The sequence below is a fragment of the Cyprinus carpio genome, chromosome B13 (assembly GCF_018340385.1).
Source record: "Cyprinus carpio isolate SPL01 chromosome B13, ASM1834038v1, whole genome shotgun sequence".
Lineage (NCBI taxonomy): Eukaryota > Metazoa > Chordata > Actinopteri > Cypriniformes > Cyprinidae > Cyprinus > Cyprinus carpio.
Genome location: NC_056609.1, coordinates 31,005,984 through 31,027,233, shown reverse-complemented (window position 1 = coordinate 31,027,233; position 21,250 = coordinate 31,005,984). Strand labels below are relative to the sequence as shown.

General features: G+C 29.5%; 1 protein-coding gene across 1 annotated transcript in view; it reads left to right on the top strand.

Annotated features, from left to right (window-relative positions):
- LOC109099544 (inositol polyphosphate-5-phosphatase A-like) overlaps positions 1-21,250 on the top strand; it is a 223,909-nt gene that overhangs the window by 137,737 nt on the left and 64,922 nt on the right. The window contains exon 8 of the mRNA XM_042737622.1: positions 18,231-18,350. Within this exon, the coding sequence (XP_042593556.1) occupies positions 18,231-18,350 (120 nt within the window). The remainder of the gene's footprint in view (positions 1-18,230; positions 18,351-21,250) is intronic.

Here is a 21,250-nt window from a genome sequence, read left to right as displayed (position 1 = left end):
AAACACAGCAGGTCAGAGACCTCCGCTGTCAGACGTAGCGGCCAAAAAATCTGCCTTTATGGCTGGGTTTATTGTTCTTCCTCTTTTGCAATTACGGCGATTACTCACTTCCTCGGTCCGGTTTCTCTTGTCGCCGCGCACTTAAAACAGAGTGCATTTTACTCAATGGAAATTAATTAAAGTAGCGCCCCGTGACAGTCCGCTTTATAAAATATGTAAAATACACTTTGTATTATTTGGAGTGAAAATCTGGCAGGTAATCGATAACGCTGGACGTGACCAACACATACGCTTGACACTGGCCATTGTTTTAAAGCGCCACGCTTAAAAGATAAGAAGTTTCCTGTTCAGCACCGTTCTGGCTCCAAGTTATATTTGGAGAGTCTGTCAATGCGTGGGACAAAAATGGATTAATTGTGGGCCGCTAATATAATTAGCTTCTTCATGAAGAGCTCAGGAGGAGGACCGGCTTGAAATCTTGACGTTAAATATTCATCCAGGAGCTTGTGTTTGGATTTTATTATGATGATATCTGAGGATTATAAGTGCCGTGTTTTGGTTTATTCTGAGGTGTCGTGATTATTGGAGTGAGACGTACAGCAAAACACTGATCATAACTTTCATAATGCTCAATAGATCAGAGAAAATTATGCTCGTGAACCCGTTCACTCAAGTCACATTTTCATTCAAGTGTATTATTTATTTTTATTATTTTTCAATAAGTGTTTATTACAGGATATTGGCAAAAACCACTACATGAAGACAAACACCCAAACAAAGTGTAAAAGGACATAAAAACGTGTACTAGCCATAACAATGATTATGTTAATATTATAAAGAAATTATATTTAGTTTCATATTTAATGGGAAACATGAAATAAGCTGTTGGGCTGGGTATTAAAATAAAATGTTATTTGTGTTAAAAAAATAAAATGCGAAGTATAATTAGTATTGTTTTATTTCAGTTTAAGTTTTAACTATTTTATTACATAGTTCAAATAAATAAAAATGAGGAAATGGAGATGAGAAGCTAATATTATATATATATATACGTTTTTTTCTGTTAAACATTTTTTTATTCACCTACTAATTAATTTTTTTTTATGGTTTTAATATTAAGTTGTAATTGCTAGTTATCCTATACTAGATGATATATATGTATCATCTATAGTATATATTATATATATCTAATTTTTTTTATTTTTTATTTCGTATATTTATTTTTATTTCTCTTACACCATTTTTATGTTCCCTAAATAAATTTTTGTTAATTTTAATTTAAGTGTTAGTTAAATGTAATTTTGGTTTTAGTATTTTTTGTGCATTTTGGTCATTTTTATTACAAAGTAAAAATATTCGTAATTTTAAAATAATCGTCGTATATAGGTTTTTTTTTATACAATGTCTGTTTTTAGTTTTAGTTATGTTTACTTTAAAATAAAAAATAAAGAAATCTTACCTTGGCCAATTAGCTGAAATGGTGTTCTTTATTTTTTATTTCTTAGTATTAGTTTGTATAGATATTGATTGTGCTTCTGACATTACATGGCAATAAATTGGTTTGAGTTTCTATGAGGTCTCTTTTTCATCATTGATGTCATGTAGGTAAAACCAGACAGGATATAGGAATATGGTTAATGTTAGATAGATTGTCAACTAACCCGTAACTGTTTGCTGTGTCTTTTTTTATTCCTTTTTCTGTTGTGCTGCGTTGGTCTTCGTGTCTTCAGGTGTTGTGTAAGAGGGCCAGATGTAAATGTGGCTGCTCTGAAATTGAGGGTTCGTTATCGTTTGGTGAATGAAGGTTTGTGTGTTTGTCATCGATCGTCGCTGTTCGATGCACAGGTAGGTTTGTGGAATGGGCGTACTCATGTCTCGTTTTGAGGTGGGAAAACAGCACATTAAAACTAAAGCAAACAGAAATAAACAGAAGCCCTTTTCCGGGAAAAACTGAACCTCATCGCGCCTCTCCTCGACGGGCCGCTCGGGTCGCGCCGGGAATGTTATCATCAATTAAATGTGAACGCTGGGTGTGAGCGGGATCTTCTGTTTGTGCTTTTGACAAATCAAGCAAATGTTTTAAATCTCAAGTATGAGCCGCGCGGCGCTCATAAATTAATGAAGGACGGGCGTTCTTGTGCCCACAGTCATTCAGTGGCAGTCCACCGCCATGTCTATCTTTCATCTTCATCAGCAGGCCTCTTCCTCAATTCACACACACACAGCACACACACACAAACACACACACACATCATCACCACACACACACACACACACATCCACACCCACACACACACACACACACACACACACAAATAACTTCTATAGAAGAAACCAGGGTTTGCTCTCTGGAAAACTGGGTTTTGCTCTTTATGAGTGGCAGTCTAGACCCAGGAAAAAAAACCAACCATTTATGTCAGATGAGTTTATTAAATCAGGAAGCAGCGAGAATAATCTGGTCTAATAATGCAATAAGAATATAACATGAAACAATTCAGTTTCTAGTAATACTTAAAAACACTCAAGGTTTGGCTGCTGACTGTAAATTTTTTTTTTAAGTGTAATCAAAATTGGCTGTACAAGTCATTTTCAAAAGTTAAAGTATAATTAAAAACTGATGGAAACAAATGTAGTTGAATCTTGTATAACTTAAAAAAATTAAATGAATTTGGTTAAATTAACTTTGAGTAAAAAAAAAATAAAAATAAACGTTTGTTGACTTGACTTACTGATCAGATCTTATAGTCATTGGTAGGCCCTCTAAAAGGATTGTATTTGATGTCCAGTTATTTTGATAGATGTTTGTGTTTGTGGGAAAAACCGTTGATTTATTACTGTTCAAAAGTTTTAAGGTAAATTAAAGTAAATAAAAATAAAAAATTTATTCATCAGGGATGCACGTAAATTTGATGGAAAAGTGGACAGGTAAAGACATTTATAATGTTCCCAAAATATTTCCAATTCAAATAAGTGATTGCCTTTTGAACTTTCTGTTCATCTGTGAATGCCTACAAAAAAAAAAAAAAATGTATCACGGGTTACACAAAAATATTGTGCAGCAGCAACTGTGTTCAACATTGATAAATAATCAGAAATGTTTTCTTGAGCAGCAAATCATCATATTAGAATGATTTCTTGAAGATCATGTGAACACTGAAGATGGGAGTAAGGATGCTGAAAATACAGATGCGCATCACAGAAATACATTTACAGTTAACATCTGTTCACATAAAAAACAGCTGCTTTTTAAACTGTTATAAAAAATATTTGACATTTTTTAATGCATTTTGATCAAATAATAATACAGCCTTGCTGAGCAGAAGAGACTAATAAATTCCTGATAAAAGTTACAAGCCAACTGGCACATAACTCTGTTTCGTTTACTCGCCAAGCCAGGTTTTACCATCGGTCATATCTTGGCGAGTGTTGATTTTGGACTCGGACCCTTGCATATGTGTGAAGATCAGTGAAGCAGGAGGAGAACCTGAGAGCGTCAGATCTTTTTTGGCCATTCAGTCCGTCTCTCTAACCAGTTCTATGTGCTCTTTTGCTTGCTTCCTAAGTGTTATTCTCTGAGCGTTGATATTGCTGATGCTCTGAGCGTCTCTCTGTGTCTTTAGACACTATTGAGAGCGTTAGCCCACCGTTTTGGGCGCTGCATTGAGCCCCTGAGCGGACAGGAAGCAGGTTTCGCTCTTTTTTAGGCCAACTTGAGGACTGGAGGTGCAAAAGCCCCTCAGAAAAGCAGTTAGTGAACTGTGAAACCCGCATCAAATCCCCAGTGCCTACGGCCCGCGGGCTCCGTTTGTTTGGGCCGTCGACAGAACACAGAAAACCATCTGATTGTTCAGTAAAAAAATTAAGAATATAATCCTATGAAGTAATCTTTGGGTCATGATAAAAACTCTGACTGTGCTGCCTGTTGAGCGGCTCAGATCGAGCGCCTTTGACAGAATCGGCTCTTGCTATAATTTACATGTTAATTTGAGCCGCCGTGAACTCCTTACTATAAGAAAACGGGGCCTTTCCTTCATATTCATAAGAGCAAGTTTGTGCTCTTTTTGGTGGTTGGGTTTTACATAAACACATGAAGTTATGAAACACGACTGACGTCACTTGATATTCTGCGAACCGTATCTGCTGAAAAATCTCACTACAATGATGCATTGACCCACCAGTAATAAAAAGTGCTCAGTTTCAGCTGGTTTTAGATGTGTTTGCTACTTACTAAGCAGTGGTCGACTGATATGGGTTGTTTATGCTGATATCTTTGGCAGCCATATATATATATATATGACTTGCAGAGATATTTAAATAAAAACAAAATATTAGTTAGTAAAAACTGTGCCATACTTAATTTCTGAAATTAAATCAAAATAAATTTAATGTGATGGTATTTAGGATGTATTTAGTGCTTTACTAAGTACTGTTTTCTTGTTGCCGATATATTCAGATATAGTGCTGATATACATAATATCAAAATATTTAATTAAAAAATGGTAAACACATGATAACAAATATTGTTTTAACCAGTTATGCAACCTGCGGATATATAGCCAATATATATGAAAAAAAAATGGTATTAAAGAAACATTGTGATAAACAATTGTTGAAAATAAATATATTTCAGAATTTTAATTACATGCATTTACATGTATTTTTGATACTTTACAAAGTAGTGGTTAACCGATATGGATTTTCTTTTATGGATGATATCTAATGGCCGATGACCGGTCGATATATATATATATATATATATATATCACAGTATTTTATTTAAATGCTGTAAAAAAAAGTTTTGCATAACAATTGCTGAAATTTAGTCAAAACAGATTAAATATGATGTGTTTAGATGTATTTGGTACTTAGTGGTCGACCGATATGGATTTTTTGATGGCCGATATCTTGGCACCTGATGGACGATGGATATATAATATCTCAATATTTAATTTAAAAATAGTAAAAACACATGCAAAACAGAAATATATTTCAAAATAGATTAATTGGATGGTATTTTATCTGTCAGCCGATATAACCGCAGATATAGCCCGATATATATATATATAATATTTATATAGATATAAGCCTTATATATATATTGGATAGTATAGATATATATATATATATAGCCGATATATATTATATATAGCCCGATATATATTTATATTATATATGGTATCACAATATTGAATTTAAACGCAGTAAAAACACATGCAAAACAATTTCTGAAATTAAATATATTTCAAAATAATGTTTCCGATATATCAGCCAAACCGATAATAATAATGTTGATATATCGGCAAAGCCTAATTTTCACAAAACAGGTGAAGAAGAAATCGCACAGATTGCACAATCTGCCGACCAGAAAAGCCACACCTTTGAGTAACTTCTCTCTCTTTGTCTTTCAGGCACTGGGATGTTGCCTACTTCATCCACGAATCCTTGAAAAACATCCAGCAGGTTCGATTTCAAAGGTACGTTGTGTTCCTTTAATACGGCGTGTCATCCATCCCATCAGATCCAGCGCGGTCAAGGTTGTTCAGAAGCTATACTTTAAAACATGCTAAGATGGAGTTACCGATAGGAAACAGTAATGCTATAATATTAGGATTTAATTCATGAGATTTCAGCCTGTGGTTATAGTGCACTCAAGCTATTGGACAGGTAGCGGTGACTCATCAGCGGTGGGGGTCAGAGGTGTGTTGTGTTCACCGACGGGTCACACTAATAATTAAAAGCCACTCCCATTACAGCGGTGTGAGCATTAGCCCCCGCCGGACCCTTCAGCCCCGCTCAAACCCGGAGCTCTTAAAGACCACCATATCTACCACATGATGGCCGGTAATCACGCTCTCCATTCAAACTCACAAAAACCTGAATGAATCCTATTTCACTGCAAAACCACAAGACACAAAAATAAGAGCATGTTTCAAGAAAAAGAACAGTGAAAAAGAAGTGTTTTCCAGTGTGACATAATTTTTTACAGTGACATGCATTTCCACAAAAAACAGAAAGTGTTTTTAACATGTTAGTAATTGCTTAATTTATGCTGATTTATTTATGAGTAATTAATATTACACTAAGTGTAAAGTAGAGAATAATTATTAGGGTTAAAAATGACTATGGTATTAATCAACACAAAAAACTCCTAAGTAAATTCAAGTGAAGCTCCAGATGCCATTAGCCATGAGATTTGATGTAGGGTTTGCTTTTGTCTCAATCTCAGCAATAGTCAAAAAAATAAAAAATAAAATAAAATAAAACATTGCTTTAAAATGATATATTTTTTAAAATAATTTGAATGCATTTAAGCAATTTTTTCTTTTTAGTTTTATATTTATTTAAAATATGCTGATATAAATGTAATTAAAAGTATGATTTTTATATTAAAAAAAAGACTATATTTACTTCAGTGGCTTATGAGAAATACTAGACAAATCTTAAAAAGTTAAATGTAAGTAAAGCATTCTGTGAGGCATTATAGCCATGAGATTTTATGTAGTTAAAAAAAAAAATAAAACTTAAATAAATAAAAAACAAACAAATAAATAATTATGTATATATTTTTTAATTACCTTTAAAATTATATATTATTATTTCTTATAATTGAATGCAGTTAAACACCCCCCCCTTAAATTATGCTAATATCATATATATATATATATATATATATATATATATATATAATTTTATACTTATATATATATTTATATTTATATATTATTTGTAATGTTAATTATCTTTCAGTGTTATGAGAATTAGACAAAAACTCAAAAGTAAATTCTGGTTTGTGTGTGAGCAGTAGGTGGCGCAGTTGCCCTGATCTCTCGTGCTCTAATAAGAGTCTCTGAACATGTTTGCATGTTAATCAGTGCTGTTTTATTCATCCTCATTTCCCTTCACGCAGCCAAGAAGTTCAGAAAGGTGGTTGGGAAGGAGGTGTGTTCGGATGCTCTTCCGAGCACAGCCACGCTGGAGAAAGAGAAGTTTCCTCAGGACTATTTCCCTGAGGTGCGTCTGCTCCTTCATACGTCATCGTGAGAGTGTTGCGAACATTAAGATCAGAGAGGTCTGCTTCAGTCACATTTCCTCAGAGTTCAGGTTCATATTGAGAGGAAAGCATCTACCTAGTATTGGAGTAATTCGTTTTATGCACAGAAATTCCATACATTTTTATATTTTCTAATTTATTTATCTCTTTTTTAATTGATCTTCATTTGTGCTGTTTTCAGTTGTTAATTTGTAGCGCCTGCCATCCAGTAATTGCAATAAGCTTCGTGCTTTGTTTTGATATTAAAAGCATTCAAATTTAGCAAATTTTAGGGTTAAATATTTTTATACAGCTCATTTGAGTGCTGATTATTAATTATAAATGTGATTAATTAATTATTAAATAAGCCTTGTTCCTGTTTTTTATTTTCAACTAACTGAAAACTTTAATATGGGTTATTTTTATAAAAATAAATTATTATGGTGCATCATTAGTAATTAGTATTTTGGTTTATGGGTTGTATACAGGGATTGAAATTAACTTTTTAAATTTGGCTACTAAATTTTTAAGTTACCGGCCATTCGTAACTTCTACTAACAAAAAAAAAAAAAAAAAAAAACAATATATAAACCAACAGCTTGAGGCTGTCTACACTGAATGTGACAAAGCCACCATCCAAAATAATTTTGTGTCAGAACCAGGGGACGTGCGCGATATTGACAAAAAAAATAATAATCTCAATATTTTCTGGCATTTTACTAATAATGATAGTTATACAATATTTTGCTGAGTGTGTTATTGTGCTGATATTTTAAGGACTACTGTGGACAGCTGACTCCTAAACTTTTTGATATATTTCATATTTTTTGCGGTCAGTTCACAGCAGAGATAGTAATTCATATTTTCCAATAAGTTTAAATAGATTTTTTTCCTTTTATGTTTACCTTTAAAAAGCCATTTTTTCTAAAAGTGTGCATCATCTTTTGAGTCAAATTCTTATATTTAATCAGTCAATTATAATAATAATACATTTAGGCTGTTGTTAAACAAATTAAATCAGTATCAACAAAATTAATCTTTGGAGAAGTTGCATATGAAGTGGCTTTTAGATGTATTTACACACATTAATGCAGCCCAGAGGGACATAATGGTGCTTTAAACCTGCAGTTACAAATGCATTAATAATGTTTTGATATTTTTTAAAACATGAAATGCTGAATACTGATATTTGGAAATTATTTTAAAAATAAAAATATACATTAAATGTGAAATTAGAACCACCAGCAGGTGCCGAGCACTGTTAATAATGTGATTCATTGAGATTGAACCGAATCATTTAAACGGTTGATTGATTCAGGAATGATTCACCGTCATGTTGCTCAGAGACACAGAACAGTGCTGTGACTGTGTTTGGAATTATTTTTGTTGGCGAAATAGTGTAAAAACAAGAAATATAGTGTCTAACTATATAGTAGTATAGGGTCTGAAATATTGTTCAACTACGTTTTATAATAATATATATAATTATATTATATATTTATTTAATTGATTTAAATTTATTAGAGCCTGACCGATATATGGGTTTTTTGGGGCTGATTACCGATACGAATAGGGAAATATAAAAAAGCCGCTAATCGATATATCGGGCGAATTCTGCGTGTATATTTATAGTACAGTACCAGTCAAAAGTTTGTATACTTACCCATTGGTCCTCCCATGTGGTCCAAAATTTGACTGGTACTATATATAGAATTACAGTATATACATAACAGAATATACCCACAATATAACTTTTTTTTGCAATCATCACTCAAAGGTGGTGATCAAGAACACTTACTAAGTTTGGGGACGTGACAGAGAATGATGTCACATGGAGCCACAGCATTGTAACAATTTAACAATATACTTGATTACACCAAAATTGATAAATGGTGCTGGCATCAGTGCACTGAACACTAAAGTTGAAGTTTATTCAACTTTAATTCAATTCAGTTCCATTCAACTTTATTCCGTTGAAGGTTAGTTTCACCTCGGAACATTCATTCCACTGATTTGCACTACTGTCTTCCACAAACACAGACGAAACTCTTACTAGAGAAGTGTGACATAATATACCTTAAACACAAATTCTAAATGTTTCACTCCAGTGAGCAAACAAATGGCAGCACGCTCCTGGCTGGACAAAACTATTAATTACACCATTTCAAGCATTTTATCAGCATTATGTTCTGTAAACAAAGTGCATATCGGCAGCATATATTCGCAGATACCGAGAATATCGGCAACAGGCCTCATATCGGCCGATAATAGCAGCAACACGATATATCGGTCAGTGCTCTAATATTTATACATATATAAGGGTTTACTTGTGAATTTATTGTAATTAAGCACAATATTATCATAATTATGGTTTTTTAATGTGTTTGATACAGCTCATTGATAATTGTGATTATTGGTTTGGGCTCGTTTGGATGTCAGGTTTGATGTTGGTGTTTTCGGATCATGTTGGTTTGTGGATTTTGTGAGGGTTGAGCGTCTGTGATTTACTGCCAGGCGATTGTGTTCAGTATCTGTGTTTCTTTAGGGGCTGATATGTTAATAAAGCGCTCGTATCTGCTGGATCCGCGGCTCCCATCCGTCCTCCCACGCTCCGGCAAACAGCGGCCCGTAAATGCTGCAAAAAAACAGCGCGCTGGCCTTATCACAGCTCCGCTACGATCTCCAGCGCTTTCACAAATAACCACGCTTCCTCCTGATGAGGAAAACAATGACGTTACAGAAGCGCCCCGCACCTTCAGAGCAGAGAGAAAACAGAGGAGGAAAAGTTTTTTTGTGCGATGGCATTGTATTTACGCGCTCATGAATCTCCGGAGAGCAGCGCTCCACATAATGTTGGGCCGTTTAAAGCAGCAGATTTGTGTAGTCTATCAAGGGCTTTCTCAGTAGTGAGAAATTGCTTGTTATCGTAGATCACAGATACGGCTCCAACCTCTTATGAAAGATGAATTAATTTCACTAATGCTTTAATGCAGGTTTCTCGTGAGGCGGGGCAGGCTGGCGAATAACTCGCGGACTTCATCCCCGTGATTTATTGCCGTCTTTTTAGTAGATGAAACCTGCCCCGGATTCGCCATCCATCTGCCCTCCCTACAGGCCATCCTATTACGCAGCGCTTGTTTGGGGGACGCTTTGGGCGGTCTGCATCGCGTGCTTTAGCGGCTGTTAGACGCCTGTTATCACACTGGCCGAACCCCTGCAGTGATGTTTGACTCTAACACTCAAGAGACTCCACTCATCACTTTTGTCCAATCCTAGGAGTTTCTACACTATTGACCAGACCGCTTGTAGTTTTCTAATCAGGTGTTTGCTGAGGGTCACCTCTCTCCACGATTTAAAGCCACAGGAAAGCTCTTAAATCAGAGCAGAAGGTTCTTACAATTCATAAGAGATTCGTGTTGCATCCTTAAATCAAGTATACATTTATTTGAGATTCAAAACAAAACAAGAAATGTCTTCAGCTGGTGGATGTGTCACTACAATAAAATATGATAAATAGTCAAGTGCAAATATCTGAACACTCCTGAAATCAAGATACAATTATTGAGAGAATGAAAATTAAAATATAATATTCACTTTAAATGTTTTTGGGCCGAAAACAATAAAATATCTATTTGAAAATAATTCAAGTGGACAAAATAAAATACAATTTTAAAAGGGACTGTGCTAAAATTGTGAAATACTTTTATTTTACTTTAGTATATCATTTTATGTGATGATATATTAATTGAAATGTTTTGTTTTATTTTATCTAATTTAATCTAAAGTTATTATAATATAATAGTATATTTTATTTTATTATTATGGTTAAATTTGTTTTATTTTGTCTAACCTTATTAATTACATTTTTATTTATAAATTTATAAATTTAATTTAATTGTATTTTTAAATTTTTTATCTCATTTTATTATAATGTAATATTTATTATAAATGATTTTTTATTTAATTAAGTTTTTGCTTTATTTTAATTATATTTTATTAGTATTTGTGTCATTTTCAAGTGCAAATATCGGACATCCTAAAATCAAGATTAGCAATATTAAACGACATACGAATTATCTGCAGGTGGTTGGACGAGTCACTGCAATAAAATATGATTAAACTTTGGTACGAAAATAAATTCGGTAAAAGACGGTGCTAAAAATTGTGAAAAAAGTACTTTTATATGCAAACAAGGTTGACATGCCAATGCAAAAAAAATCTAATAAATTACATATAAATATAAATATAAATAAATAGGTAGTTCCTCTGTTTTTTGACATTTGCAACTGAAAAAACAATTATTTGCAATTATAGGAAGTACAGTAAAAGCTATTCCATATTCTAGTGTTGCGAGCAGAGCTATTCCAGCAGTTACTTGTAAAAAAAAATAAAAAGGTAGTGGCGATTTTTATATCTGGAAAATACATTTATATCCGGAGCACATATCGAGTATTGTGTTCCTCCCTCTTAAAGAGACGGTCTGTTTTTTCCGGAGCTGCCTTCCCACAAGAAACCGTCAGTGTTGTCAAAACGTTCTCGATGACATCGGAGCCTGCCTTCCGCGCTTGATGACAGCCGGCGCATTTTCACAGCAGCCAAATCAGCCGAGGCAGCTGTGACTGAGGTGTGTTTTAACCCTTGGCTACTTTCAACTGGGTCTGTGTGATGAGCGCGGGGACAGTATCCTTCTTTAGGGCCCCTCTGGAGTTAGGCTTTAAGGCTGCTACAGCCAGCGGCGCAGGTAGTATAATTTTTGTGTGAAACGCTGAATAAGAGAGAAGCGGGACAGAACAACAGGACCGAAGCTTGTGAAAGCTCGAGCTGGACGTTGCTAGGTTTAATCCAGTCGTTTGTTATTGTGTGCTCGTCGCAGGCTTGAATGTGTCTCCTCAGCGGTGTGTTTTGATTGCAGAGCAGTTGACAGAAAAATCCTGCCTAAACATTTCCAACTGCTTAGGCGATATACAGAGTGAGCTCAGATCTCTTTTGCACTTTGAGTTGTGAACAGGTTTTTAATTTTATTTTAATTATTTTTTATTGTATCATATTTTATTTTAATCTTATTTTATTGGTTTATTTTATTTAATCTTATTTTATAAGGTTATTTTGTCAAACCTTATTTTAAAATAGCATGATTTAATTTAATTATTTTATTTTATTTTAATTATTCTTGTTTATTTTTATATGTTGTATCATTTTTATTTTTTATATTTCTTGTTTTTTATTTGTTATTTTATAATAATAGTAATTATTTTGTTTATGCGATTCTTGATCTTTATTTTTATTATTATTTTATTTTGATCTAATTTTATTTGTGTTTTTATTATAATTTAATATTTATTTTTACACCTTTTGTGTTTAATTTTAACTACTTTAATCTCATTTTTGTAGAATATACAATATTATATTTTAATAAAAAATTTTGTTTCTATCATATATAATGGAATTCATTATTTCTTGTTACTAAATCATTTCATAATAATAATAATAAAAAATAATGTGGTTCTTGTATGGTCAATAATTTAATTTTATTTTATTAGAAGATTCTATCATGTTATATTTTTTTTTGTTCCTATATTATGTTTCTACATATTTATTATGATAATAAGTTTTGTTATGATCTAATTTAGTCTGTTTGTTATTTATACTTCATAACTAAAAGCAGCCTCAGATTATTGCCATAAATGTGTAACTACAGTAATGAGGGTTGTTGTAATTTGTTTGATTTTGACGGTTGAGTCAGGTTAAACCTTTCATATGTTTCTGTTTAAGCATGAAATTGAAAGCAGACCGTTCCGACTCAGACCCGACTCGGTCTCAGTTCAGTCTGATTTGTGTTGTTTCATCTCTCACGTGATTGTGGCCACTTCTAGCCCTGAAGCGAATCGAGCTGTGAAATCTCTCTGGTTCAGAGAGGAAATGTCCTGATGTCTTGAGTGGAGACGGATGGGTGTTTCAGCGCTGCTCTTCATCAGTTATTACTCAGCTGCTGTGCTGTTGAAGGTCAGCGGGTCTTGTCAGACGACCAGGCTGGAGACCCGGAGATGAGATTATGAGCCCGTTCTTCAGCCTTCATCTCTGTCACGCCCAAGCTACTGAACCTTTCCATACTGCTCCGCTGACCCCACCTGCCCACCGTATCAGGCCTTCGGCCCACATTTACAGGAACGTCACTGTTGTTGTTTTATGAATTTATTTTGTCTAGCTTAATCGTATTTGTATTGCAGTGACTCTGTCCACTGGCTGCAGATATTTAGATTTTTCTGTCCATATTTAAAGGAAATATTTTATGTTATTTGTATTTTTTATTTTTATTTTATTTTATTCTTATTTTTTATTTTATTATTTATTTATTTATTTTTTGATTTGTTTAAAATATTTTAATTTAAGGTTATTTTATTTATCGTTATCTAATTTAATCTAATGTTATTATAATATACAGTATTATTTTTATTTTTTTGGGGTATGAGGATCAAATTTTATTATATTTTATTTTGTCTAACCTTCTTTAAAAGTATGGGCATAATTTAATTAGATTTATTCTATTATGTACTATATATTATTTTTCTACTTTGTATATATTTTTATTTTAAGAGAATTATATTTATTTTTCTTATTTATAACAATATAATTTCATTTAATTATTGTATTTATTTTGACTAATTCTGTCTTTTTGTTATTATAGTATAATATTATTATATACTGTATGTAAGGGATAATCAGTTACGGCTCGTTAGCTTTCTGCCCGCTTCAGATCAGACAAAGAGATGAAATAGTGCATTTATTTTAATTCTCGATCGAAAGAGACCTATATATTTGTGTCTGTACTACGGACTGTTGTTAGTTTATGAACTGTAAGATCTGGAGAAGAGTCTGTTCTTGGCATCATCCGCTCGGCCTCGCTGTTAGCCCGCGATTAATTGGGTATGCAAATGATAATTGAATTTGATCCTAGTTAATCTTGTCCTAATGCCAGTTGAAAGATGTGAGGAGCACATCAAATCGCTTCTCAGGCCTTTCATTTTGCATCAGAGTTTTTAAATAACATTAGTCAATATGTAATTATGTGATCCGGCCGGTAAATTAGTTTATTCATCGCTTGCAGTTAGCTAACTCCCATTAGAGATCTCAGAGAGAGAGAGAAGAGGAGAGAGAGAGTATAGGTTTATGTCTCTCTCTCTCTTGTTGCATCAGTAATCAGGGACACTCACCAGCATCACTTATACTGTTGAGAGTCAGGAGATCGGACCGAAACTCAAGAATACTTGCCCGTCTCTCGTTTCAGACTCGGCGATCTAACCCTCATTTTCTTCATCTTGAGTTGCATTGTGTTAGATTTCAGAACAAAGACAGAAAGTATTTGTAAACTTGTTTTTGCAAGATTATGTGAGGGCTGTGAAGCCATCTGAGCTGTGAACAGGTTTTATTTTTTAATTTTATTTATTGTTTAATTGTATTGTAACTTATTATATTGTTTCTATATTTATGTTGTTTTATCTGTATTGCCATTTTCTTGATAGTATTTACAATTTTATATTGTATTATTGTTTAAAATATTGTTTTTTATATCGTGCACCTTTATTGTATTTTTTTTTGAATTTCTATACTAATATTTGTATCTGTGAGTGTTATTGTTACGATTTTTTTTCTGTGTAATTATTTTTGTTTTTTGTAATTTTGTTTTTTTTTTTTTATTTTTATTGTAATTGTCTTCTTTAATTATTTTCCCTAGATTTCTGTTTTTGTTTTGTCTTTAGTAATGTGTATTTTATTGTTATTATTTTGTTTTATCTTTTTTTTATAGTTGGTATTATTATTTGTAAATTTTTTTTTTATTTTTATTTGTTTTTGTTTATTTTTTTTTTTGTTTGTGTTGTGTGTTTTTTTTTATTTTTATTTCCTTATTCTTGTTTTGTTAATTATTTTTTGTTTTTTTTGTTTTTTTTTTGTTGTACTTGTTTTTTTTTGTTTGTTTTGTAAGTATTTTTTTTTTTGTTTATTATTTTTGTTTTTTTATGGTGCTTGTTTTTTTTTGTTTATTTTGGTTTTATTTTTGTGTGTTGTTTTGTTTTTTTTTTTGATGTGTAAACGTAGGTTTTTTGTTTGTCTAATTTTTTTTTTGTTTTTTTTTATTTAATTAGTTTTCTTTTGGTTATTCTTTTTTTTTTTTTACTTTTGTTTTTACTAATTATTTTTTTTATATTCTTATTATTGTGTTTTTGTTTTTTTGTATGTAATGTTTCCATTTTTTTTTATTTTTTTTTTTTTATAATTTTTTTTGATTTTGTTTATTAATTTTTTTTTGTTTGTGGGTTTTTTTTGTTTTTTTTTTTTTTTTTTTTTTATTTTGTGTTTGTTTGTTTTTTTTTTTTGTAATTTGTGTTATATATTTGTATTTTTATTTTTGTGGTTATTTTTTTTTTTTTATAACTTTTTTTTTTTTTTTTTATTATTTGTGTTTAATTGTTTATTGTGTTTTGGTTGTTTTTTTTTTTTTTTTTGTTGTTTATTTTTTGTTATTTGGTTTGTTTTTTGAAATTTACTATTTTTTTTTTACGTTTTTTTTTTGTTTTTTTTGTTTATTTTTTTTTATTTTTATTTTGATGTTTGTTTATTTTTGTGTTTTTTTTTTTAATGTTTACTTTTATGCTTTTTGATATATTTTTTTGTGTTATTTTAATATGTTTTTGAGTTTTTTTTTTAGGATAGTTTTTTTTTTTGTTTTTTAGTTTTGTTTCTTTATTTGACTTATTTTTGTGTTTATGATTATTTTTTTTTTTTTTAATTTTGGTTTTTTTGGTCTTATTTTTTTGATTTTCTTACTTTTTTTTTTGTTTTTTATATTTTTGTTTTGTATTTGTTTTATTTGTTTTGTATTTTTTTTTTTTAGTTTAGTGTTTTTTTTTTTTTATTTTTTTTTTTTTTAGTGTTTTTTTTTTTTGTATATGTTTGTATAGTTTTTTTTTTTTGATTTTTTTTTGTGATTTTTTTTTTTTCTTTTAATTTCTTCTATTAGTTTTCTTTTGGTTCTTGTTTTCCCTGTTTTCTTTTGATTTTTTATTTTTTTTTTTACATTATTTTAACCTTTCTATTATATTGGTGTTTACTTTTTTTAAAGTATTAACTTAAATTTTTTTTCTGTACTTGTTTTTATTCTTTTGGCGTTTTAATTGTTGTCTTCTTATTTTGTCCTCTATGTTTTACTAATTTCTTTTTGATTGTTTGTTATTTTTTTTTTTATTTCTATGTTTTTTTTGTTTGTTGTTTTTTTTTTTAACTTAATTCTAATGTTTTTATCTTATTATTTTTTTTATTTACTTTTTTTATTGTATTTTGTAGAATGAATTTTATTTGTTTTAATTTTTTTTTTATAAATTAATGCTATCTTTATTTTTTTTCTTTCTAATTAGTTTTTTTTCTTTCTTATATTTTTTCGCTTTTATATTTTATTTTCCTTTGTGTATCTATTTTACCCCTCCTCCTCCCCCCCCTTTTTTTTTTGTTTTAAGTTGTTTTGCTTTGTATTAAATTTTGGTGTTTTATTATTTTTTTTGTTTTCTCCTATCCTTTGTTTTTTTTCTTGTTTATATCTGTTTATTTTTTATGTTTATTTTTTTTTCTATAATTTTGGTTTGTTTTTATAATATTTTTGTTTTTTATTTTCTTTACTTAGTCTCCTTTCTGTACCTTATGTTATCAATTATTCTTTTTTATTTTGGTATTTTTCTTTTTTTTTATTTTTCCTTTTTTGTGGACGCGACTAATTAAAGTTATTATTCTATGTGTTATTGTTTTTTTATTGATTTATCTTAGGTTCTCTTTTTTTACCTTTTTATTCTTTGTATCTTTTATTTTTTTAGTTTTTTTTTTTTTCCTTTTTTTGTTTTTTTTTTTATAGTTATTGTTTTTTTTTTGTGGATGTTTCATTTTGGTTAATCATGTTTTTTTGGTTGTTTTTTTAACTGTGTTGTTTATTTTTAATTTTTTTTCTATTTTTTTTTATTTTGTTTTATTTTGTTTTTTTATATGTTTTTTATTTTTTGTTAGTTTCTTTTTATTGTTTTGGTGTGATTTTTATTACTTTTATTGTGGGGGTGTGTTGTATTTTTTATTTTTGTCTAATTTCTTTAACTAATATTTTTTTTTGTTTTGGTTTAATATATTTTTATTTTAATTTTATTGTCTTTTAATGTTTTTTTTGTAGATGTTTTTTTCTTATAGTCTTTTTATATTTGTTAATGTTATATGTGTTTTGTGGTTTTTTTTAATGTATTTTTTATTTTTTTTTTTTGTTTTTTTTTGTTAGTTGTGTTTTTTTTTTTTTTAAGATTTTTTTTTTTTTTTTTTATTTTTTTTTTTTTTATATTTTTTTTTTTTTTGTTTGATTGTTAATTGTGTTGTGTTGTATTTTATTTTTGGTTTTTTTTTTATTCATTTTACCAACTTAAGCTTTTTTTTTTTTTTTTTTTTTTTTAAAAATAACATTTTAAAATTAAGTCAAAATAAAACACTAAAAAGTATAAAAAAAATTAATTAATAAATTTTATTTAATTTTATGGAATTTATATATAAAATGTTGAAGTATATTGGAAAAAATCTAATTTAAATAAAATAAATTATTTAAAAATAAAAGCAAACAAAAATTAAAAATAAAATAGTTTAAGAACTGAAATAAAAATAAAATACTAAAAAATATAGAAAAATGTACATTAAGAATTTCAAATAAAATCTTTAAAAATAAAATATGCTAAAAGTGTTTTTAAATTTAAATGGGAAATAAAATAAAAATTAAATTAAAAAATGTAAAATAAAAAGTGGTTTGACTGATGAAAATATTTGGGAATCACTGAAATAAGCTTGAATTCTTTTTCGGTCCATTGTTTTTCATCCTGTGCACACTTACAGTGTAAAATGTAAAATGCAGGTTAACCCATGAAATGTGCACATGCTAATAAATCAGCTGCATGTAACGCGGAATGAATGCATTCGTAATATGTTACACTTACGGCATCGTAGAAAGTGTTATTTAAGCTTTTTAAGAGTGTTTCCTTCACAGGTGCTTTATTTTGTATGTGTTTACATTCATGCATTTGGCAGATGCTTTAATCCAACATGTGATCAGTTCATGCATTGACTGGGAATCGAACCCATTGCATAGAGAAACACAGCTGCTAATATAAATGTGTTTTCTCTCTCTCAGTGCGTTTGACCTGGTGAACATCCACCTGTTTCACGACGCATCTAACCTGGTGGCGTGGGAGAAGAGTCCGTCGGTTTACTCTGGAACGCGGCAGAAAGCGCTGGGCTTCGTGCTGGACAGGTGAGATGATCTGAATAAATACATGCAGACCGTATCAAGAGATCAGAGATCATATTCTTTCACTCACACCTTCGCTTTCTGTCCAATGAGAGGCCGGAGTGGTTTATTATGTCATCATTTACCCTGATTTACAGTTTAAAAGCCGGAGTGTTTTGTTTGTGTTTTTTTTTTTTTTTTTTTTTTATTTTATATTTTGTGTTTTTTTTTTTTATGTTATTTTTTATAATTTATTTGTATTAGTGTTATTGTTTTTATTTCTTTGTTTTTTTTTTGTAATGTTATTTTTTTTGTTTGTTTTTTTTTTTAATTTTTTTGTTTGGTTTCTTTTGTTATTTTAAATCTTGCAGCTATATTTCGTTATTTTTATTTTTTGTAACACAAAATATGATTTTTTTTTTATTTTTTTATGATAATGAATGCACTTTTGATGATATTTTTTTAGAAAATTAGCTTGCTTTTTTGTGTTTATTTTTTTGTTTGATTTGATTTATTTTTTTTTTTTTTGTTTATTTTATTATTTTTGTTATTTTTTTTTTATTTTTTTTTTTAATTTTTGTTTTTTTTTTTTTTTTTTTTTTGTTTTTTTTTTTTTTTTTTTTTTTGAGTTTGTTTTTTTTTTTTTTTTTTTTTTTTTATCTTAAATTGTTGTTTTTATGTAATTTTTTTTTTTTTTTATTTATTTTGTTTTTTTTTTTGGGATATTGTTTTTGTGATTTTAATTGTTTGTTGTTTTTCTTTTTTTTTTTGCTTTGTAGTTTTTTTTTTTTTTTTTTTTTTTTTTTTTTTTTTTTTTTTATTTTTATTTTTTTTTTGCCTGTTTGTTTGCCCATTTAACTTTTTTTCCAGAGAATGGTTTTTTTTTTTGTTTTTATTGTTTTTTTTTTCTTTTTTTTTTTTTTAATCCAAGATTTTTTTTTGGTTTATTTATTTTTTTTTAATTTATATGTTGTTTTCCCATATTGTTTTTATTATGTTTACACATGTTAAACCCCTTATTTACGCAGTTTTTTTTTTGACATTTTTTGTTTGTTTTTTCTGTGATGGTTTACAAGGTGTGATGGTTTACAAGGTTTTTTTGTTTTGTTTTATTTTTTTTTTTTTTATCAGCAGTCGTTTTACCATACCTTTTATTCCGGGGGTTTTTTTTTTTTTTTATTTTTTTTTTATTTTATTTTTTTTATTTTTTTTTCCATGATGTCCTACCGTTTATTTATGTTTTGTTTGTTTTTTTTATTTTTTTTTAGGGTTTTTTTTTTTTTTTTATGTTTACCTTTAGATTTGGTTTTTTTTTTTGTTTTTTTTTTTGTACCCTTATATTCCAGATTTCAATTGTTGTATCTCAGGACAATTTTGATTTTGTAAACCACAATTTATTTTTTGTTTTTTATTTTTTTGTATTTTTGTTGTTTCAAAAAACATTTTTTGTTATGACCTGGTTTGTGCTCCGTTTTTATTTTTTGTATGTCTTGTCCGTTAGTTGTTTGTGTTTTTTTTTTTTTATTATTGTTTTTTTTTTTTTGTTTTTATTTTTTTATTTTATTTTTTTTTTTTATTTTTTGGTTTTTTGATTTTTTGATTACTTTTTTTATTTGTTTGTTTTGTTTTTTTTTTTTTTTTCGGAGCTGTTTTCCACGCGTCCTGAATGGAGTTCAGCATCCGTTTTCGACTGGCGCAAAACACTTCCGTTTTTTTTTTGCATTTTTTTCGACATGTTTGTGATTTGAATGTTGGTGGCTCGTTTCAGTGAGGCGCTACTAACCTTTTGATTTTAGCCACCAGGTAAAGTCTATTCTCTGTTGTGATGTAGGAGGGGGACCATGTTTGTGGGGGTGACCAACAGCATTATTTTTTTTGGGTTTTTTTTTTGAACCGCCTTTTTTTTGCAGCGCTGACCTCCAGTTTTGCGATCATTTCTCGCTTCTGCGTCCAGGTTTGGGATCGTTTTTAGGCCCTTTTTGGGAGCGTCTTTATGCACTTTGTCCGGTTGTGAACCGACTTTCAACACATTCCACCTCGGTTTTTTTAAACCCTCTATAGTTGCAGTTCAGAATTTCCATGCTATATTTCCGTATCCTGGGTCCGAATTGGACCTGAAAAATCTGTTTTATTTTATTAAGCAGTCATAACTTTATAGATTTTTTTATAGATAATTCACTAAAACCGTATTGTATCTGATCAGCAACTACTCTTTGGTGAGTGAATGTGAGTTTTGTAATGTTTTTTGGTTGTTACATGAGTTTTTTACTTTTTTTTGAATTTTTTATTGATAGATTATTTATTTAAATTTCAAATTACACATGAACTACACTAAACACACTAGGATTGTTCGTTTAGATTAACACATATATATTTTTTTATATTGATGAGGAATTTTATTTTAATATATCATTGTATGACATTTGTAAGAACATGTAATCTGAGAATTATCAGTATTAATGAATGAGTCAAAAAAATTTTAAACTCCTTTGAATTTATAAACCACGATTGCTCAATAATAATATTTTATAAAACCATATTGTATCTGATCAGCAGCTTCTCATTAATGAGAGAATGGGGGAAAAAAATAGAGTTTAGAATGTTTACCTCTTTCTCATGAATTAAAAAATTTAGAAATTCTTTGAAATTTTTTGTTATTTCATGTTACACATGAAGTAAATTATGAGTTTGTTAGTATTGGTTGGCTGTATTTGGCTTTATTTTCACTTACTTTCAAAACTATGATGCAAAATATACATATGTATTTCTTTAATGTTGATGAGAAATTTTATTTGACCATATAATCAGAGAATTATCAGTATTAACTCCATTGGAATGAATGGAATTTAAATTCCTTTGAATTTAATTCCTAATGATTGCTCAAAAACAGTCCAAATGTATAAAACTTTTGTATTTTTTCTTAC